Source organism: Paramisgurnus dabryanus, chromosome 12 (genome assembly GCF_030506205.2).
Source record: "Paramisgurnus dabryanus chromosome 12, PD_genome_1.1, whole genome shotgun sequence".
Taxonomy (NCBI): domain Eukaryota; kingdom Metazoa; phylum Chordata; class Actinopteri; order Cypriniformes; family Cobitidae; genus Paramisgurnus; species Paramisgurnus dabryanus.
The window spans coordinates 923,054-946,903 of NC_133348.1; the positions used below are offsets into that span (position 1 = coordinate 923,054).

Genomic DNA, 23,850 nt, shown 5'->3' on the forward strand with positions numbered 1-23,850 from the left:
TGCATTCAGACGTGTTGTAAACATCTGTAAATAGTTGGTTATATGTTACTCAAGAACTTTACATTCAGTACATTTAACATTATAAGCATATGTTAGCCAATTTAAGGTAAATATTTAAGGTACATGCTTTTGCCCCAAATGAAAAATTGTCTTGGGCTCAAACCGAAGCAGCTACTGCATTGTGTAAATCATAATACACACTTCTATATTTAATACGTATATATGTATGTATGTATACATCCACACAATATATGTATGTGTTGTTTGAGATTAAATCATGTACTTACTTCTCCTCTGCTTCCTCCGGAAGATACCCAGTCTACTTGAAAATGTTCCCGCACTAGTGATCTGTAATTTAGAGATGTGCAGATAAAGCTTAGAGAGTCAAAACAACTAGGGACCGTTTTCCTAAATCTTCCGAGAATCCTCTCATAGAGCTTCTAATCTATCTTAAAAATCTGTAACTAGGAATCTTAGCTCAAGAGTAGTTCAGAATCAAACTGAGAGCAACTCTGAGCAAGAAAAAGACAAAAAAAACACAATCTTAAGCTGCGTCTCAAAATGCATACTTCCATAATAGGCAAAAAGTTTTTTGAAGTGTGCATTCGATGGACACCCAACTATGAAGAAGAAGGATAATGGTTGTCATATTGGAAAAAATCGGAACACTGCTCTATACGAATGTAAATTCATAACAAAAATAGTTGTTCCTTTTGGTTAAATTGCACTTGTTTGACATCATCCAAGTTAACGGCTCACTTTTGTTATGACAATATATGTTACATGACGTATCAGTCGATAACAATGAGTATGTATTTTATTTAATTCAGTACATACTGTCACAGTATACAATTTTGGGGGCTGGGATAATGTGCAGGCATGGCTGAGCACGTTGCTAGGTATCATACATTTGGATGTGATTAGTTCATACAGCAGATTCACAATGTGCTTTAAAGTATATAATGTCATTTACCATGGTACGAGTCGAACTGTTATTCTTTAATGACAGCTTTCCTGATAGTGACTCACGGACCTGCAACCAAAAACAAAAGCAATACTTTATGCTCAGTTATATATGTATATTTACATCTAAACCGTTGCTTTGTGCACTGAAACCAGCTATTTGTCAAGACACACAAACAAACAAAATAATCTCTTACCGTTTTGTCTAAAAGCGTTCCAAACACCAAAACAAAGAACCCCTAAAATTACAAACACATGGGGAGAAACAATGTTAAACTTTTAAAAACTGGAGATTAATAATAAATAAATGTGCAGAATTATTATAGATTGCTAATTCAAGATGGAACCAAATAACCAAAAAAATTTACAAAATTAATCAAATAAATACATTAAAAGACAGAGAAACAGAAAGTGTTACCTGCAGTGAATTGAGTATTGCAAACACCACATGAATGCCAAAGTTAGGTGACAACATGGTTCCAATGCCAAATCCCCATGTTAGACCAAAGATAGGAGTCAGAATGGCCACACATCGGGCAATGACCACAACAGTTTGTTTCATTTCTGGTTGAGAACCAACTCCTCTTCTTAATAGTGTACACACAACCACAATCAAAACCAGGAGGTTAAAGGCAATGATGGTCAGGGCTGGAATCACAAATGCCAGCAGTGCCTTCGATTCAAACCAGTTCAGCCAACATGCATCTCTCATCCAAATATATCTACCAGCTCCAGCTGTGGATGCAACAGTAATAACCGCTATAAGCAAAGGTGCACAATAACCAACTGCGAAGGCAATGATCATCATTTTAACCCTTGACAATTGAGACAAAACTATGACAATACGGTAAAGCAGCAAAAGTGCTAAAATGAACATCCAGAAAAAAACAGCCAAGTAAAAAAAGTGCATGAAGAAAACCACTGGACTGCAACGACTGGACTGCTCATGTTCTGGAATTGCAGCTCCACAGATAAAACAGATGTCTGCAATCAGCAAAGACACAGCGATGTTGACTATTGAGACGTGACGCATGTACAATGTGTCATTTCTTTGTATTGATGTGACATTTCTTTGTATTGACTTCCATACGATCATCTCAATAATGAGGCACAGAATCAAGCTGGCTATTGAAATAGCTACACCAATGTATGTTATATAGTCTAAGGCTGGGTTATCAACTGCAAAAGGTGACATTAGGATTGAAAAAGAGGTTGTGTGGTCGCATTCACATGTAATTGTTTCATTCCATGAGCGCTTGACTTTACATCCATTGGAATCCCATCGGTCCAAAGAAAAGTTCCAAAAGACACACTGAGGATTTTTTAATGTTGTATCTGTAATGTCGAAAGTAAATGAAATGTTGCTAATTGTTTTATCAACCTTAACAACAACCACGTCTCCATTGATGCTGTTTTCTGATGTCCTGCTGTCCTTATTAGAAGTATTACGAGTTGGTAAAACGTTGTCAAGTTTTGTGAAGACAATAAGAGTTATATAGGTTGATTCAGGAACATTTGGTATCACAATCTGTGTAGTTGAGTTGGGCAGTTGGGAAATTGCATTGAAGGAGTTCTGAATTTGAATTCTTATCAACTGAATGGAGGATTGAGTTAATGTAAAATTTACAGCTGACAGTCGATCACTTATATTCTCAATAGCTTGCAGAAGTTTAACGCTGCTGGTGTTTCCTGTCGTGGTTCTATTGTTCAAATTTTTCCAAGTATTGCTGGAATTATCTGACACAATGATGTCCACTGTTTTTAGGAAATTCTGAAAATGCAATAAAAATTGTTAATAAGATTATAATACAAATAGTATTTTCAAATTGTATTCTGTTAATGTTAATATTTATTTTTAAAACATTTATACTCAAAATCAATAATATTTATTTTTGTGAATTTTGCGATCAAAATTATTTTGCTTCGGTAATAGAAATGTAATATCATGATAATAGTGTCTGTTTAAACTAACATGATTAAAGCGCAACATAAAGACCGAGTGAGCAGTTTGATAAATGTGAGTGGTTTGATAAAAGGTCTGGTTAACCACACTAAACCAACCAATAAGCTGTAAAAGAAAATTTAAACGTCCTTCACATTACTGTAAAACGCTGACGCAAGTGCATGGGCCGCCTGCTGGGTGCAGCCCCGGTACTTGGGCCCAGTCAAGCCCAATGGTAATTCCAGTAATTACAGTCAAAGAGTAGGTTTGATGCATGGAAAGTTTTAGGCTTGTGCCACACTTAACGCTTCAAGTTTTTTTTCCAAATTCAGCTACAGTACCGTCTTTATGAATGAATCACTGAACCATTGCACTTGGTAAGAGTGCATTTTTGCCATCACTTCAACAGGGGTCACGCTTTGCAAAAGCAACACATACAAAGATAACACTTTACAATAAGGTTTATTAGTAAACATTAGTAAATGCATTAACTAATTGTTAATAAAAACAACCTTATGGTAAAGTGTTATCGGTTTAATTAAGATGGAATGTTTCAGTGGTATGTTTGTATTTTGTAGTCTTACACAATTTAGAGGCAATATGCAACCATTCAAGATATAATGCACGCACGCAGGCACACAGTCCATATATTCCACAGAATAGCTTTCTCAATGCATTATTAGGGGTCAAGCCCAGAATGGGCGATACCCCTATTGGGATTGTTAGTTTTCCTATTATTATTATTATCTATTATTCTTCTTCTTCCGCCATTGCGTCTATGGCAGCCCATAGAACCGTACGTAGGAAAGTTATGAAATTTGGCATACTCAAAGAGGCCATTCCAAATAGTCAACACACCAAATTTGGAGTGTTTATGTCAAACCCAATAGCGCCACCAACAGTCCAAATTTTCACTTACATTTTTGGTTATAACTGCTGACCCGTACGTCATAGAAACGCAATTCTTGTTTCTTCTGATTCCTTGGCTCATGCCGATTCGATTGCACCATATGACGTCATTTCGGTTATGCTATTTATTTTGATATTTTGAATTGTTTGTAAAACCTACTTTTTCGAACTCGTCCTAGAGCTTTTGTCCAATTTGCGTAAATAATGGGTGTGTAGCATCTAGAGACACTCATGGCAAAAAGTTATGGAATTCGTGTCGATTCGCCAATCCGTTTCCGTATACCGCGTCAACGATCTTTACGTAGAGTGCGTAAAAACGGATTTGAGGCTGTATCTTCGCCAAAGTTAAACGTATTCACACGACACTTGGTAGTTTTGATGGCAGTCATGACCTGAGGGTTCGTGCCCAGTTTCGTCACAGCGCCACCTAGTGTTCACGAGATTTGAAAAATGGCTATTTTTGCTTATAACTACTGCAAACTTGAGTCTAAAATTATACAAGTGCTATTGTTAGATTCCTTGAGGCATGCCGAGTCAAACGATACCAAATGGTTTTCAGTCGGCCATTTTGGGGGTCGGCCATTTTGATTTTTAACTTTTTTTGTCGGAAAGTTATGAATTTTGGCACACTCAAAGAGGACATTTCAAATAGTCCCCACACCAAATTTGGAGTGTCTTTGTCAAACCCTATAGCGCCACCAACAGTCCAAATTTTCACTTGCATTTTTGGTTATAACTGCTGACCCATACGTCATAGAAACGCAATTCTTGTTTCATCTGATTCCTTGGCTCATGCCAATTCGATTGCACCATATGACGTCATTTCCGTTATGCTAATTATTTTGATATTTTGAATTGTTTGTAAAACCTACTTTTTCGAACTCGTCCTAGAGCTTTTGTCCAATTTGCGTAAAGAATGGGTGTTTAGCATCTAGAGACACTCATGGCAAAAAGTTATGGAATTCGTGTCTATTCGCCAATCCGTTTCCGTATACCGCGTCATAACATTTTATGTAGAGCGCGAACAAACGGATTTGAGGCTGTATCTTTGCCAAAGTAGTTTTGATGGCAGTCATGACATGAGGGTGCATGCACAGTTTCGTCACATTGCCACATAGTGTTCACGAGATTTGAAAAATTGCTATTTTTGCTTATATCTAATGCTAGCTTGATATTAAAATTATGGATTTGTGGCTATATCTTCGCAAAAGTTTTGCACATTAATGTGTGCATTGCCAGTGGTTCAGTGGTTAGTGTAGGTTGTCTACAAATCGGAAGGTTGGTGGTTCAAACCACAGCTCCACCTGACCAAGTGTTGAGGTATCACACAATCTAGACTCTATACAAAAAGTCATAAAAAGATTTTGATAGACAAATCAGTTATTGTATAGCGCATCAACAAATATTATGGCGAGCACGCCGGAATGGATTTGAGGCTATATCTTTGCAAAAGTTTTGCATATTAATGTGCGTATTTCCAGTGGTTCAGTGGTTAGTGTAGGTTGTCTACAAATCGGAAGGTTGGTGGTTCAAACCACAGCTCCACCTGACCAAGTGTTGAGGTATCATTGAGAACCCCAACTGCTCCTGATGAGCTGGATGGCTCTTGCATGGCTGACAGTGTATGAATAGGTGAATGTTTCACAACTTGTAAATGTCATGAACTGAGGGTGCATGGAATGTTTTGTCACAGAGCCACCTATTTCATCAGTGACATTTTTTGAAAGCCCTTGTAAACTTTTCAGTGCCCCCTAGTGGTTAAGAGTTTTGAGGCTTTATCTCCAGATCGCTTTATTGTGTGTACACCATATTGGTGGGTGTCATCACAATTATGACCTGAGGCACCATCTATTGTTTTGGTGCAGTGCCCCCAGTGGTCAAGTCATTTGAGGCTATATCTCAACATTGCTTCATCATATGTATATAAAATTTGGTGGGTGTCATCACAATCATGACCCGCGGCACCATCTATTGTTTCGGTGCAGCGCCACCAAGATAAAGAAGATTTGAAAAATTGCAATTTTTGCCTTAATCTACTGAAAACTTAGATTTAAAATCAAGACAATCATTATTGATACTTCATTCTGTGCCCTTTTTGGCTTGACCCCGGCATCGCTGCTTTGCAGCTATATTTTTAGTCTTTGGGATTATTAGGGCATAGAAAGGATCACTACAAATTAAATGCTTTGTTAGTTATCTCATTATACAGCGGGCGTAGCTGAATCTTTATCCCCAGAACTACACATGTAAATAAAGGGAAAAAGTGAGCCTTCAGCTTAATTCAACAAACCATCGACTGGGCATTATGCAAGTTCACAGATGTAACTGCATGACCACAACTGAGCCATTTGCTGTAGAAAAGTGATATTTTTTCATAAAAATATTTTCCTAAATAAATCTTATAGTAATTGATATTGAGTTTTAGTGTAAAAATATCAAACAGAATGACATTTTAATATATGATTTGTATTTTTGTAAGAATTGGTCAGGGATCTGAATATCTAAATCAGACAGATGGATAGGCAGACAGACAGACAGCTAGTTTACCTCCATTACAGGTTTATTGATGGTAATGCTTTTTGACAAATCAGCAATTTTGAAAAGTATGTCAACAATTGATTGGACAGTCGCAGCAGACTGTGTTATATTAGCATTATTCTGCTCCGCAGCGATACTGAGGTTTGCCATGAACTCTGGGATGTCACCTACAACCAAGACCTAGATTACAAAGATCAAAAACTCAAATATCAGACACATTTCAAATCCATAACTTTGTTTTAATAACAGATAAATGATAAATGGCCCTACAAAGGTAAAAGACCTGAACTTAAGTTTGGATCTGAGAAAAAGTAGCCTACTTTTTATTTCAGACTTTTTACTGCGTTTTAGCTGTCAGTTGTTTTCATCTTTATAGTTATGTTCTCTAACAACTCAAGATACTTAAAAAATAAATAACTGCCTTTTGTTTTTGTAGGGTAGAGTAGATTACCTGAGCTTTGCTCTCAAGATCTTTGATCACTTTGAGTACACAGTTGTCCTGCGTTAGTTTCCATTCACTTGATTTGCATGTATATGTTTTGCTTCCTTCACTGCCAATGTCACAGAGTCCTTCAGTCGTGTTATTTGTTCTTCCAAATCCAAGTTTGTTATCTTCACATTCAAATTCTGCAGCTGACAAGTATTTGATTGTCACAAATAATCAAAACCTCATTTTTCAAAAGAAAAACTTGATGTGGCAGAATGTAGAGACTGAGAAACTCACGACTTACCTTCTATGCTTGTCTTTACTGTGACACTTCTCATGCTATAACTGTATTTATTAAGTTGCTTTAAACCCTTGAGTCGACATGTAAAGATTTCATCCTTACAATTATCCATTTGAATTTTATGGTCCACTGTGATACAATCTGACCCTGATTAAAAACACATTGATTGAAAGGATTTTAAGTGTTTTTTCATTATATATAATGTCTCATTATATATAATTTAGAAATGCATTTCTAAATGTATAACCTGATAGTTGCCTGATGTCATTCAGGGGGACCCATTCAACACTGTAGTTTCCATTAACACAGCATGTGAGTTGAACAGTTCTTTCTTTACAGGGAAAAACGCGTTCATTACTTCCCACAGAGATACTGGGTTGTCGTTCAATAACAATATTTTGCCACTGGATGAAAGGTATTGAATTCATTTGTATGATGCAGGAGTATCGGCCTACAAGTGAAAAATAAAAACAGATTCTCAGTATTTGTTGCATAAAGCAAACTTTTCTTTTTATGGATTTTATTTGCTTTCAGTTTAAGTAAAATGTTTGTGTAATACAAATCCTTAGCTTGGTACTGTAAGCTGCGTGATGTGCACTGCACTATAATAGTTAAACAGTATTATATATGTGACCAGTCCGCACCTATAAAACCCCTGCAAAAGTTAAAAGGCATGATCTATTTTTGATATTTAGAGTGTCAAAGTTGTCATGACCATGAAAATGACACACAAAAAAACACTATTTGTGAGCATTGCTGTAAATGACAGATTAAAAACTAAGCCTTCAATATACTTTTATTATTAACATAAAAATACTGAAATTAATGATTTTAAATCACACTACACTATTATTCTGCACAAAAACACCTGAACTTGGCCTGCTAAAACATTGACTTTTATCATCTCTGTGTTCACTTTAGGCACAGAAACACATGATGATCATGTTAAATTGCATGCGCGTACACTCTTAGAAAGGATGTGTTAATTTTTTACACATCTTTTTGTGTTAAGTTTTTAAAACATTATGTGTAATTTTAACACATTATGTGTCATTTTGTGTTAAAATAAAACACAAGTTGTGTTGAAAGTAACACAAAATGTGTTGTTTTAATAATAACACAGTGATGGGTGGATTCTGGGACAACGCATTTAGTGTGTTGTCCCAAAATCAACATTATTGTGTTGTTTTTAACACATCCGTTCTAAGAGTGTAAATTCTTTTTTCGGTAACACTTTACAATAAGGTTCATTAGTTAACATTAGTTAACTACATTAGTTAGCGTGAACTAATAATGAACTGCACTTATACAGCATTTATTAATCTTTGTTAATGTTAATTTCAACAATTACTAATACTTTATTAAAATCTTGTTAACGTTAGTTAATGCACTGTGAACTAAAATGAACAAACAATTAAAAGTTTATTTCTATTAATTAACATGAACAAAGATTAATAAATACTGTAACAAATGTATTGCTCATGGTTTGTTCATGTAAGTTAATGCATTAACTAAAATTAATTAATGAACCTTATTGTAAAGTGTTACACTTTTTCTCTTATTTTTTTGTTTTATCTCCAAAATTTCAGAAACAGCTTATCTGTTTTGTAGCTCAACTTCTGAAAAGATACCTACCCTATTTTAATAAAGCAATAAGCCCCAAGAAGCAGTGGGTTACCAGTGCATTTTATAACAGCTAAGGGGCGTTGTTAAAACCCCCTTAGCTAACACAGTCTCACCCCATTTCGTTAATATTTGACGACACTTGACCATTCGTCATATGTTGACGTGAAGGGTATACCTTTCGCGTCATTTTTTGACGAACTGGGGACTTCAATACTATTACGTCCGTTGCATTCTCTTTCCTATTTTATTACCATTTGCACGTCGGTTTAGGGTTAGATTACGCAAAATTAAACAGTGTACGCGAAATTAAACAGTTGTCACCTGGCGTTGGGGTTAGAAACAGTTGTCACCTGGCGTTTAGTGTTGCTTTCGTCAACGAAAAGTATGACGAAATATAGTCGTCAACGAACCTTTTTCACGTGACGAAAACGAGACGAGACGTAACGAAAATGCTGGTCATGTGACGATGACTATAATAAAATGTATAATGCAATATTGTTGACGAATAAAAACGAGACTAAAAGTGGTTTACAAAATAAAAACTAAGCTAAAATGTCTCTTCATTTTCGTTGACCAAAACGAGACGAGACGAAATGTTATAACGTTATTTCGTCTTTTACCCATCTCAGCATCTCCGCGCCCCCACCACCTGACTGCAGGTGATCGCCTGTGTTGTTGGCGCTGCGTAGATCAGTCAAAACATGAAAGTACCGCGAGAGTGAGTAGAAAACATGCGGAGCAGTCTGCTCTCGCGATGCTTTGATATCATACGCCTCCATTTGCACGTTAATGGGCATTTCAAACAGTGTACGCGGCAACCGCGAGACATGCGGAAAGCGGAGAAACGGGGGCGGTTACAGAGGTGAAGCGGAGTTGGTCCACAAGCCTTGCTCGTGCACCTAAGATCCTATCCCTTTTACGGACACGACTCTTCATGGCAGTCGCTGTTGAAGATAAACACATTTCCACTAAATGCTGCACAAAACGCTTCCACTGCATGAGAGAAGCTGTAGCCACGCGGCGATTCCGACCGGGAAGATGCAGCATTCTGGCTCCAAATGTAAAAGAAAAGTCCAAAATAAATCCCGTGCATCACTTTCAGGTCAGTTCAACAAGCCTGTTAAAATCTATAGCTTTGATTGCTGACACCACCAGTATAACAATGTACAAATTTATATCATGTAACAGTTGTTTAAATGACATTGTGCTGCGTTGCGTTTTGAAACATTGTAAATATATCTATGCTAAAGACATTCGTTGTTTTGTATATGCTTAATTACTACACTTATTTATTATTTAAATAAACAAAACATACTTCGCTGAATACTTGAGTATTAAATCAATCAAACACCTGTACTGTTGAGAACATAACCATACATACCAACTTTGCTTTTCTTAATAGACATCTGATGTTTTCTTAAAGCTGACTTTTAATTTACTTACAAGAAAAACATTTAGTAATTCTCCAAAATTGCTTGGATTTATACTGACATTTAAGATCAGCTTTGTCACATTAGATTAAGCCAAAGTCCATTAGGTACACTGGTGGTAACGTACAGATGCAGAAATATAAACTATTATAATATATAATTACATATGTATGATTGTAGTTTGTGCTGCTGTCAAAATACAATTATAAATGTTAACAGTAGCATATTTCTATTCTCACACATACTATAGTTGTGTGTGACCCATTTGACCTTGTGTGTGTGTGTGTGTGTGTGTGTGTGTGTGTGTGTGTGTGTGTGTGTGTGTGTGTGTGTGTGTGTGTGTGTGTGTGTGTGTGTGTGTGTGTGTGTGTGTGTGTGTGTGTGTGTTTGCTTAGACTACTTTTGTTTTGATTATGTAGACTTTTATGTAGACTCTTACGAACAGTCAAGTCACTCACTCAGAGGATAGTAAAATAAATATCTATTCAAATCAGAGCATCTTCCATGTCTGGAATGGATGTATTCTTGGGTCTATAAGGTAACAATAATATAACTTTTGTTTGAAATGGGATTTGGCTAAAAGAAAATATTGTTTTGTCTATAATACTATTAGGTCATTATACTATATGGGTTAAATAGAATGCATTACTAAAAAGAGACTAAATACAATTTCACTGACTAAAACTAGACTAAAATGTCATCAGTTTTCGTCGACTAAAACTAGACTAAAATAGTAATGGATAAGTCTGACTAAAATAAGACTAAAATGGCAGGAATTTTAGTCGACTAAAACTTGACTAGACTAAAAAGAGTATGACGTGACTAAAACTAATAAAAACTAAAATGACAGCTTGACACAAAGACTAGACTAAAACTAAAATGAAAACAGGCTGCCAAAAACAACACTACTGGCGTTGGGGTTAGAGTTAGGTTTGGGTAGGGATGTCATTATGTAAATCTAACCCTAAACCGACGCGCAAATGGTAATAAAATAGGAAAGAGAATGCAACTGACGTAATAGTATTGAAGTCCCCAGTTCGTCAAAAAATGACGCGAAAGGTATACCCTTCACGTCAACATATGACGAATGGTCAAGTGTCGTCAAATATTGACGAAATGGGGTGAGACTGGGTTGCCTTAGCTGTTATAAAAATGCACTGTAACACCACTACTTCGCGGGGCTTATTGCTTTTATAAAATGGTTACTTCATATGCATAGCAGGATTTCATAAAATAAGTTGGTATTAGTACAAATATTACTCTTCCGCCAAACAAAGTAGTTCCTCAGAATCAAGTGTGGCTGCAACAGAGCGCATTTTCCAAGCAACACAGACGCAGCAAAGACACAATGAAAATATGATTAAAGACTGTGGTGTTTATTTTCATAAATCAATATTCATCTAATTAATACATTAACATTTGTATCGTATAACTGTTGAAGTGATCAAATATGCTTGAAAGCATGCTTAACTCTTTCCCAATCAGCGTTTCTTTTTTAAGTTGCCACCCAGTTTAAGTTTAATGCCTTCCAGAAAAATTATCTCCTTTAAGTAAACATAAAATATCAAATAAAAGAACAGAAGCTCCACTTAAAAAAAAAAAAAAAAAACGTTTCATCCTACCTTTATTTGTTCTCTTATCACCTCTCAAAATTTTTAACTAAAAGCTAAGATAATTCCATTTTTGTGAAGAACTTTTGTAAGAGATCCAATTCAGAGCCACAATCAAAACTTGACTGTGTTTTTAGTGTTATAACGATAAATCGCGTGTCCCATTATAAAGACCTTTCTAAAATCGATGCTGCATCGCAAGGCTGCGATTGCATGTTTCATGCACAGCTTGTGCGTGTACTATGACTCTGTGATCAGTAGGAAGTCCTTATCAATCTAAAATCATTATGAGTTTGAGTCATTTATAACGTGCATTTAAAAAGCAACACTCGTCAAACAAAATCATTCAAAATATTCTTCATTATCATGAAAATACCTTAAACAATCTGAAGAACGGCGATATAAATATCCTTTTAGACATTTCCTGGAATAGCGTCCGTAATGCTACTTCTTCTATGGCACAATTGGAGTTTCTGCACGAGAGCGCCCTCTGGCTTTTGGATGTGGCGGCATTTCACCGTAATTCATTCAAATTCATTCGTTGAGAAAATGCGCATTTGCACGATAAATCGTTACAGCCCTAATGTTGAGTGAATGCGTCAGTGTTTAAGTTGGGTAAGATCGCCACCCAGTGGATAGCGTAAATATGAATTTGAGGTAGAAACTCTTCAGGGAATTTCTGTTTATTGACGAGATGACTCAACAATATTTATTAACATTTATCTGGATATCACCATTAATTGTGCAATTTTAGAAAAATTAAAAATATGATTAATGTTGTTTATTTTCTTAAATCAGTACGTAGCAACAATGGCGCAGTGATACTTATGTAATGCGGTCTGAACCGTGGGGTTACCAGGGTATTTTAATACGGCTTAGAACGCGTTTCAACCAATCAGAATGAAGAACCAGAACGGGCCGTTTTATAAATACATTTTAAAACTGCTATGTGTCCACTTTGGGATGCTGGTGCACGATGAATTCCGAGTCTAAATATGACACGCAGAACCTGAAGCGCGTATTCAGCGCGCAACCTGCACAATGATTTCAATGTTTTATATTACATTTTAAAATTAAAGATTCAAGATTACAAAAATTAAGATAAAAACTGTTGTTAACAGTAAGGCCAAGAACATGCAAAATAATAGATTTGATTTGGATTTCACTTTCATTTTAAAAGCCTTAACCAGCCATACCAGTTGTTGCATGCAAACTTGTCACCTTTCTGCAAACCCCTTTTGGTTACAAAGTAGTTAAATGAATAGTCTACTCATTTTCAATATTAAACTATGTTATTATCTTAACTAAGAAGAGTTGATCCCTCTATCATCTTAGTGCGTGCACGTAAGCGCTGGGGCGCGCTGCAACACTTCGATTGCATTTAGCTTAGCCCCATTTATTCAATGGTACCACTCAGAGATAAAGTTAGAAGTGACCAAACACATCAACGTTTTTCCTATTTAAAACGAGTAGTTATACGAGCAAGTTTGGTGGAACAAAATAAAACGTAGCGCTTTTCTAAGCGGATTTAAAGGAGGAACTATATTGTATGGTGGAACAGCACTTTTGGGAGTACTTCAACTCGCCTGAAAAATCTGCTCCCCTTCTCCCTCTCATAATGGGAGAGGGAGGGTGTTACTGCGCCGAGTCGAAGTACTCCCAAAAGTGCTGTTCCGCCATACAAGCACCTGTCTCACATTCCTCATCTAACAAATCAGGCTATGCCTGTATGCGGAAACAGGACCTGAACCACAAGGAGCAACAGCCTGGTTCTCATCATCATTAAAAAGCGAGTCAGATGTGAGCTCCAGTGTACATGTGTGCTCTGCACTGGAGCTGCCAATGGGTCATGCACAGACATACTTTATCATTTTTATCATGGGAAGACTAATTCTTATTTTGGGGAGAAATTTTACCAGTATATCGCCAACAAAAAGATACTGTAGATTGTCAGCATGTAGTAACTAACTAATGTTAATGAATGAGACCTTATTATAAATTGTTACCTTAAAACCATTTTGTTATGCACCGACATCAAAGCACACATAAAAAAATGGTACTCACCACTGTCACTTTCAGTAGCGCTGTTTACAATGAGAGTTCTATTATTGTTTGTAATGGTGTATTTTGTGCTGTCTGGATCTTTCTCATTAACTTTCCACATTATCGGTCCTTCAACAGACTGTGGACAGTTCAGCGTCACACTTTCCTGAGGATATATTTTTTCTGTTCTATTGGACAGCATCTTTTCTTCTGAAAATTAAAGCCATAAAGTTGATATCAACATGTACATGTAAGCAACAACACCTGCATAATAAATATGGCAGGACTAATACATATTTAGCTTTGGATTACACAAACACAACTCTTACCAGATACAGCGAAAGCATTCTGAGCTAAAGGGATTTCTGCATTTGATAGAGCATCAGAAACCTGTGTGTTTGCTGATGTAAAGTTAATACTGTTACTGGTTGTAGATATCATGTAGTCTGCTATAATGCTACCAGGCCTGGAGTAAAACACACAAATAGTTTAACACAAAGAGATATATAGAAAAATTAAATAGAAACTTTTAATGTTTAGGGCCAGATTTACTAAACAGGGAAATTAGCATGAACGCGCAATTCCCAAAAAAAAAATTTAAACGCTGATGGGAGTGGTAATAGACTTGTTTGAGATGTGGCTTGTCTTGCCTGAAATTTCGACAAGAGAAGGTGGCTGCAGTGAGTGGAGGAGTGAAAAAAGGCTTTTAAGTCGGACAGTTCACCAATCTCGCAGTCCAGTCGACCACAAACATCAACAGAGGCAGATATTGTGTTTGCATATTTTATTGCGAATGATACATGAAATACCAATGACTGCATTTAGGCAAGGCAAGTTTATTTGTATAGCACATTTCATACACAGAGGAAATTCAAAGTGCTTTACATATACATAGACATGAAAAAACAATCTAACAGAAAAAAAATCTGTAAAAATGAGACATCTAAAATCACAATAAAACAAAGCAACCCATTCTCACCAAATGTGTACAAACAACACGCAGTGTGATTATCATGCAATAGATACGCCAAATTCCAATTTTGCGTGCATATGATACACTCGTCTTTCCCATTCACTTATATGGCGCATCTTTTTGTGTCATTTATTTATTGGTTTCTCATTTGTTTTCTGTTTTTTAAACCTTTTTTGCTTGAGTTTATGGTTAGGTTTGGGTTTTGATTTAGGATGTCATTTTATGTTACAAAAAGATGCTCTAACCCAAAACCCAAGCGATAACGGATTTAAAAGTGTAGATTTAAATGTAGATTTAACAGTGTCTACTGTTGAAGCACATCTGATCTCTTCTGGAAGCTGATTCCAGCTACAGGTGGCAAAATAACTAAATGCTGACGCAGCTTGTTTTATTTGAGCCCTTGGTATATCTAACTGACCTGATCCTAATGATCTGAATAATCTGTTTATATTCAGTTAGCATATTGTTAATGTATTTTGGTCCTAAGCCATGAAGTGATTTATAAACAAGTAATAATACTTTAAAATCTAGGAAGCCAGTGTAAGGACCTGAGTATTGGAGTGATGTGCTCAGAGTTTTTGGTTCTGGTCAGAATTCTGGCAGCAGCGTTCTGTTTGAGCTGCAGCTGTCTAATGGTTATTTGTGGATCCCAGTAAGAAGCCCATTGCAATAATCCACCCTGCTGGTAAAGCATGAACAAGTTTCTCTAAGTCCTGTCTTGAGACAAAACATTTAAGTAACATCTGCGTTTTAGGTAATTTGCATTTAAACCATTTGATGCCATCCCAGAGAGTCCTACTCTGTTTTTCAGTCTACGTAAAAGTGTGGTGTGATCTACTGTGTCAAAGGCAGCACTAATATGTAGTAGCACCAGATTTTAAGCGAATATAATTTATTATCTTTATGAGCACCGTCTCTTTAATCTGTCGGAAACAGAGAGATTGATGTGTATTTGCTAAATTTGGTTTTTTCTAGGTTACTCTTTTTTAGGAGAGGATTAACAACTGCCGTTTTTATGGCCTCTGGAAAGTGCATGTGAGCAAAGAGGTATTTATTTATTTTTAAGAGTTTGTAAACATTTCTGTACGTTTTTGAGAAAAGATGTGGGGAGCGTATCAAAGCTGTAAGTACTATAGATGCTTTAAGATGTTTTCTTCCAAGGTTTTTAAATCAATTATGTAAAATTTTGAGAAATGACCAATTTCTGAGTTGGTTGTAAGGAGATATGACTGACCATAGTACAATATGAGGCCGTACTGATATTACTGATCTTCTTAGAGAAAAAGGTTGCATACTCATTGCATTTGTTGTCAGAGAGCATTTTACGATGAACTTGATCTGGGGGGTTTGTTAGTCTCTCTATAGTAGCAAAAAGAGTGTATGTGTTGTTTATGTTGTTGTATCAATGATTGAGAAGAATGCCTAGTTCTGCATTAAAGCAAAAAGACTGTCCATATAGATTCTATAATGTACTTCAAGTTTTGTTTTACGCCACATCCTTTTAGCTTTTCTGCATGTTTTTTCATGCTCTGTACTACTGTTGTGTTTCCCCAAGTTGCTTTACGTCTGCCATTATAGCAGGATATAGCACATAACTCATAATATTGTGCATATTAAAGGGGACATATCATGAAAATCTGACTTTTTCTTGTTTAAGTGCTATAATTGGGTCCCCAGTGCTTCTATCAACCTAGAAAATGTGAAAAAAACAACAACACTGTAACTTAGTTTTGATAAACCATTCTGAAATGTGATGTGAAAAATAGGTCATTGAAATTTGGCTCACCTTGTGATGTCAGAAGGTGATTATATTGCCCCTACATCTGCACTATCCGACCACGGCACTACCATTTAGTGCAGGGATCAGCTCATTTGCATTTTAACACTCTGGGGTCGACGGTGGCGGTCACTCCGCAAAGAGACTTAAATTACTCTGCTGATTTTTGACATACAGATATGATTTATACATCATTTAAAACGTTAAAGTGTCTAGTTTTTTTTTCTGTCCACTCCCAATAAAAACAGAATGTTGTGCTTTTCGCAAAATTAAGAAAATAAACATGATGCAAGTTCTGTTCTCTCTCCCTCAGTGAAGTCCTTTCAGAAACGTGTCAGAAAAATAAACTGTAACTTAACGAATACTTGTCATAGAAACAAAAGATAAATGTCTACATGATGCTTGGAATGTCTCCTTTTAAATTATGTAAGTGATATTGAAAACAGATATTGTTATTCGGTGTAAACTGTATGAGAAGGAGGAGAAGTACCGTATTTCGCCAGTTACCTCATTATCTGTAATGAGATCGGATCGCCACACCCCCGCGCCATTGAAGTGAATGAGCAGAAACATCCATATGCATGACTCGTGATCCTGCAGTCAATGGATATGCAATCCACAATCCAGTCTCTCCATTTCTTGTTGTTCCATCCGATTGCACCAAACATGACATAAATCCTTATTTCCTTGCGTATGTGTGTCAGTATCTCCAGACGCGAGTGTTTTCTTTGTTCTTCCGTCAAACAGTTCACGCGATTGGACGCACATACACAAACACGCGAGTCAGGAAACTCAACGCGCTTTTTGGTATTCTTATAAAATACGCGATTGCAAACAGTACAATCCTTATTTAGTTGCGTCTAAGCGCATATCTCCGCACAGCAAGTTTATTAAACACAGGATCACTCGCATGTGCACACATTCACTGCTTTCATGATCAACACGTGAGGTAATGGCGGCGGCTGTAAACAAACATTGATAAGTTTACCACGCGTGTCCCTTGTTGTGTTTCTACTATAATGATTACAAAAACACAAATAAGAGTCCAGACAACGATAGGCAGTTGTTCTTTTGAGCTTTTTACTGCACAAAAGTAAACCTCTCGCTGGCCAACCAAACACTAACCCTGTGTTGAAGTGTGTTCATGTTAAGATGGCCAAACAGTATCTTTACCATGATTAGGCTACTATGGATTTTAAAAGGTAACTTATACTTGTGAAATGAATAGAAAATATTTCAATAGAAATATATATATATATATAATGTGTGTGTGTGTATTTACATTATATTGAAAAGTAAACCTTATCATGGTTTTACTACAGAGGAAGTTACATGCCTGTTGAACATCCCCACAAGGCTCATTATGTGGCTCATTATTCAACTCTTTTGTCTCTCAGCTGTCAATCACTGATTATTCAGGAGCTTTCCCGCCTCCACGCATACAGCCTTTCCCAAGCAAAAGTGTCTTAGAAATTGTAAATCAATATCTTGCTTTATGTGATTGAGTAGGCCATATGATTTTCACATCATTTTGAAGAAAAAACTCTAGACTACTAGATCCAGTTTGGAAATTCTTGGGAAAACATGTTTAGAATGAGTTTTGTGGTGTTATATCAGTGACTTAAAAATTTTGCTTTTTCAAAAATCACGCATAAACATTTTTCTCTCAAAAATACAAACATGTACATACATGTTGATTATATGATATTGTAGCCCAGTTTGTGATGAACACAGTGTTATGAGACTTTTGCCATTAATATGTTTTTAAGCAACTGAAAAAAGCACAAATGTCAGTGCATGTCAAAACTTCCCCAGGGCCCTAAAAACCCCTTAGACCCCAGAGGGTTAAAGGACACACCCAAAAACGGCACATTATTGCTCACACCTACAAAGTGGCAATTTTAACATGTTATAATAAATTAACTATATGGAATTTTGAGCTAAAACTTCACATACATACTTTGGGGACACCACAGATTTATTTAACATCTTAAAGTCTTGTGAAATGTCCCCTTTAAACAGATAAAAAAAGACAAGTAACAGATTAATGGGCACTTCTTTAATTTGCAAACTCTGTATAAATGCGCATGGGTTCTGCCCATAACCCGGATTGAGAACCACTGTCCTAGAAGCAATGATTGCAGCCATTTTGAGCGCAAAGTTGTTTAAGATTTCTTTTTTTTTTTTTTGCCGTTAAATAATAGTGCAAATACCACTAATTTCAAAAGCGCAAACCTGAGTAAAATGATTTGCTTTAATCGTTTAAATACTCTCCTCGCATAAATTTTGCGTTTCAAAAAGAAACTCCTACAAATGCATGTGCAGTAAAGTCAGTCACAAAAATAAGTAGACCACACCTTTTCAGCGCTTATTATCCACAATTGCGTTATTTAATGACAGAGCATTATTTATGCCAAAATGATGGTTTGCACTGGTGGCAACTGTTAGTAAATCTGGCCCTTAATTGTGAGCATACCTGAAGCCAGTGACATTTACTGAATCTTTAATGTAGTTAGACAGACAGTCTTGGTATTTTTGGTTGATCTATAAAAACACATTCACACAAGTTTGTTTTTATAGCTTTTAAACTCAATTAAAAATCTAAATGTTTTCCTCCACATACAAATGAACAAAAACAAGTAATTTATTTGTATTTAGGAAATATGAAGTACTTACTGTGGTCTCAATGTTTTTTTTATACGATTTGTAATCAGCAGCATCGGTTATGGTTAGATTTATATCAAAAGTTTGATTTATCGTCATTGACATTCTAAAAACTGTAAAGAAAATATTATCTCTGTTATTTTTTTTTAACTGGATAAAATAAGTGATCAAATATAACTTGAAAAAATGTTTCCAACAGAATTCTGGGTTTGATGAGATAAACCTTTGAGTATGAGATAAACCTCAGTTATTCTAATATCTTAAACTTTTCTTTAATGTACATACCTCTTTGTGGTGTTACTGTAGAATTAACAACTAAAAAAAACAATGAAAAAAAATAAATTAACATATTATATGGCAAAAACAAACTTAATTAATATTAGTAAACCCCTTCATTGGTATAGCAATTTAGAAAGTTCCAAGCCAGAAAGTTTTTATCACGGACACATTAATAACAATTTGTGTGTAACTACCTTTTTAAATAGTATCAATTTAAAATAAACAAATTAAAATAACCATTCATGATACTGATAATCACCATTAAAACAAGTTGGGGAGGTTTCCCGGACAGAGTTTAGCTAAAGCCAGGACCAGGCCTCAGTTTAATAAGGAAATATAACTAGTTTTAGCAAACATGACTTACTAAAAACATTACTTGTGTGCATTTTGAGGGAAAACAAAAGGCAGTGATGTATTTTAAGATATGTCAGCGCAAGTTGTTTTTTAGTTTGACAGCTCATATATTTATTTTAGTCTAGGACTAGACCCAGTCTGGGAAACCACCCCCTTAAGCATTTACATACTTTCTTTCTTTTTATGCCTATGATTTTCAGGATTCATAGCAGTTTTCTATCAGAAACAAATAAGTATTGTACAGGAAAATAAGTAAATTGTCCAAACCCTCAGCTGTCAATCATACCTCTGCATGGGTTACTGATGTTTATAGGGAGGTTCAGGTCTGTTACATTATATCCACTCATACACGAGCAATTGTAACTCCCAGCAGTGTTGTTGCAGATTGAGTTTGGACCACAGACCTCAGGAATCTCAACACATTCATCCACATCTTTATTATAGAAATACAAATATATTAGATAGCAGTGGCGGCCGGTGACTTCTTTTTTGAGGGCGCTTGATTCGGAGTTCGTCACAACATGTATGTAGCCCGTCATGTGTGTGGTTCGTAATTTCAAAATATGTGTTGCCAAAATAAGTGCCTGCTGCAGATACGTCTAAAGGGTTTATGATAAAAGAGACGCTCAAGTTTGCCAGATACTCTCATAATCTCATGTGTAATCAGAGTTTACTGTTAAGGGTGTGTCTTGCGTGTATTTTGTGAACGTGAGCGTCTCTTTTATCCTAAATGGTTTTGACGCGTGTGCAGCAGGCACTAATTTTGACAAAACACGTGATGCACATGGTTCACATAACGCAACAAACACATATTTGAAAACGCATGCAACGCACGTGACACTCCGAACAATTATTTTGAATTAGCACCCCTCTTATGAGCAGTAAGAAGCCGCCACTGTTAGATAGACAGATTGTTTTTGGCATCTACAAAACAGATAGCACACTAACACAATTCACAAGGAGTTTTATGTATGCTCAAAATTATTTTAAATGATATTTAAACTTTATCAAGGCAGCACTTTGAATGAGACACAAATACATTTGAAAGTAAAAACTATAAATATTTAGAAATTTTATGCAAAAGCTAGGATTGACTGTAACAATTTGTCCATAGCTTCAGCTGTCAATCATACCTGTGCATGGGTTACTGATGTATATATGGAGGTCCGGGTCTGTTACTTTATATCCACTAATACACGAGCAATTGTAACTCCCAGCAGTGTTGTTGCAGATTGAGTTTGGACCACAGACCTCAGGAATCGCAACACATTCATTCAGATCTTTAAAAACAAAACAAAGTTAATATTAACACATTAAAATTATGCAGCATCATAAAGATGACAACGACTTTTGTGATTTAAAAATATAACTATTCAAAAACATACCAGTGCATGGGTTACTGTTACTAATATTTTGAGATACATCAGTGATGTTATATCCTTCCCAACAAGAGCACGAGTAACTTCCATTGTAATTGTAACAGTAAGCGTTCAGCCCACACACTGATGATTGGTCAAGACATTCATTAATATCTGAAATAAATAGTGACAAGACAAAAGTTACAGGTAACTGTATTTCAGACATTAAAATAAATACATTTTCCAAACCCTCTGCTGTCATTCATACCTCTGCATGGGTTACTGATTTTTATAGGGAGGTTCAGGTCTGTTACATTATATCCACTCATACACGAGCAATTGTAACTCCCAGTGTTGTTGCAGATTGAGTTTGGACCACAGACCTCAGGAATCTCAACACATTCATTCACATCTTTATTACAAAAATGACTAATATTAGACAAATGGTTTGTTTTTGGCATCCACAAAACATACAGCATATGAACACAATTCACAAGGAGTTTTATGTATGCTTAAAATCATTTGAAATTAAACCAAAAACTTTTTCAAGAAAACCCTTTGAAAAACTTTAAATATTTAAAATGTTTAATTTTGCCAAACTTACAAATTACAGTAACAAACTGTCCAGAGATTCAGCTGTCAATCATACCTGTGCATGGGTTACTGATGTTTATAGGGAGGTTCAGGTCTGTTACATTATATCCACTCATACACGAGCAATTGTAACTCCCATCAGTGTTGTTGCAGATTGAGTTTGGACCACAGACCTCAGGAATCGCAACACATTCATTCACATCTTTAAAAACAAAACAAAGTTAATATTTACACATTAATATTATGCAGCATCATAAAGATGACAACGACTTTTGTGATTTAAAAAATATAACTATTCAAAAACATACCAGTGCATGGGTTACTGTTACTAATATTTTGAGATGCATCAGTGATGTTATATCCTTCCCAACAAGAGCACGAGTAACTTCCATTGTAATTGTGACAGTAAGCGTTCAGCCCACACACTGATGATTGGTCAAGACATTCATTAATATCTGAAAGAAATAGTGAGAAGACAAAAGTTACAGGTAACTGGATTTTCAGACAGTAAAATAAATAAATTGTCCAAAGCTTCAGCTGTCAATCATACCTCTGCATGGGTTACTGATGTTTATAGGGAGGTTCAGGTCTGTTACATTATATCCACTCATACACGAGCAATTGTAACTCCCAGCAGTGTTGTTGCAGATTGAGTTTGGACCACAGATCTCAGGAATCTCATCACATTCATTCACATCTTTATTACAGAAATAAAAATATTTTAGAAAGATAGAAATCTAGAAATGACTAACAAATTGTCCAGAGATTCAGCTGTCAGTCATACCTCTGCATGGGTTACTGATGTTTATAGGGAGGTTCAGGTCCGTTACATTATATCCACTCATACACGAGCAATTGTAACTCCCAGCAGTGTTGTTGCAGATTGAGTTTGGACCACAGATCTCAGGAATCTCATCACATTCATTCACATCTTTATTACAAAAAAGAAAAAAAAATTGACAAATGGTTTGTTTTTGGCATCCACAAAACATACAACACACAAACACAATTCACAAGGAGTTTTACAGCGGGGAAAATAAGTATTTGACACATCAGCATTTTTATCAGTTAGGGGATTTCTAAGTGGGCTATGGACACAAAATTTCCACCAGATGTAGCAATCAAGCCAAATATTGATTTCATACAAAGAAATCAGAACATTTTAGTATACAAGTTGAGTCATAATAAATAAGTAAGGAATAATCCATGGCTTGCTATGCATTAAAGGATTTTAAATCACGAAGTAGAGGCAAAGAACCACCCACAGGCCCCCACAGTAGCGTATTCATTTAGAAATGTAATCAAACTGACTGGAACTACCTGTGTATTAAACGGTTTTAATGCACACCGTCCAGCCAATCAGATTCAAGGTTACTTGGGCCTCTTTTATGAACTTTGATCTTCAGTTCTCCCACTGGGCCATTCAAACAACTTGATTTCCTTTTTTTTAAACCACTTCATTGTTTCCTTGGCCTTGTGTTTGGGAACATTGTCTTGCTGAAATGTCCACCCTCTTTTCATTTTTAGCTTTCTGGTAGATGGCAGCAGATTTTTATCCAGAATGTCCTGGTACATTTCTCAATTCATCCTGCCTTCAATAATATAAAGTCTGCCAGTACCCCTTGCTGAAAAGCAACCCCAAACCATGATGCTTCCACCCCCAAACTTAACTGTTGGTATGGTATTCTTGGGGTGGTGGGCAGTGCCATTTATTCTCCAAACATGTGTAGAATGACTGCCAAAAAGTAAAAGTTTGCTTTCATCTGACCGTACTGATGCAAGGTCTTTCTGAAGTTCTGCCCAAGTGGTTCTTGGCTCCTGGAGAACGATCCTGATTATTCTTTGGACTCCTCGGACAGGGATCTTATGTGGAGAACCTGATCGTGGCCGGTTTATGGTGAAGTGATGTTCTTTCCATTTCCGGTTAAAGGCCCCCACAGTGCTCACAGGAACATTCAGCATTCTAGAAATGTGCCTATAACCATTCCCATCAAAATGCTTTTTAACAATAAGATTACAAAGATCTTGAGAGAGTTCTTTGCTTTTACCCATCATGAAGTCT

General features: G+C 36.1%; 2 protein-coding genes across 2 annotated transcripts in view; both read right to left on the bottom strand.

Annotated features, from left to right (window-relative positions):
• LOC135738171 (uncharacterized) overlaps window positions 1-23,850 on the bottom strand; it is a 334,980-nt gene that overhangs the window by 50,521 nt on the left and 260,609 nt on the right. The window contains 7 exon segments of the mRNA XM_073811486.1: window positions 20,123-20,269; window positions 20,970-21,116; window positions 21,463-21,606; window positions 21,844-21,990; window positions 22,097-22,243; window positions 22,339-22,485; window positions 22,573-22,719. Coding sequence (XP_073667587.1) covers window positions 20,123-20,269; window positions 20,970-21,116; window positions 21,463-21,606; window positions 21,844-21,990; window positions 22,097-22,243; window positions 22,339-22,485; window positions 22,573-22,719 — 1,026 coding nt within the window.
• LOC141279912 (adhesion G protein-coupled receptor F4-like) lies at window positions 474-19,302 on the bottom strand. Its single transcript, XM_073811473.1, has 12 exons — window positions 19,216-19,302; window positions 19,016-19,083; window positions 14,113-14,255; window positions 13,811-13,996; window positions 7,328-7,531; window positions 7,084-7,227; window positions 6,804-6,979; window positions 6,362-6,532; window positions 1,382-2,734; window positions 1,161-1,202; window positions 974-1,033; window positions 474-512 (listed from the first exon to the last, which is right to left on the bottom strand). Exons 1-12 carry the CDS (start codon window positions 19,300-19,302, stop codon window positions 474-476), a joined length of 2,673 nt encoding a protein of 890 aa, XP_073667574.1.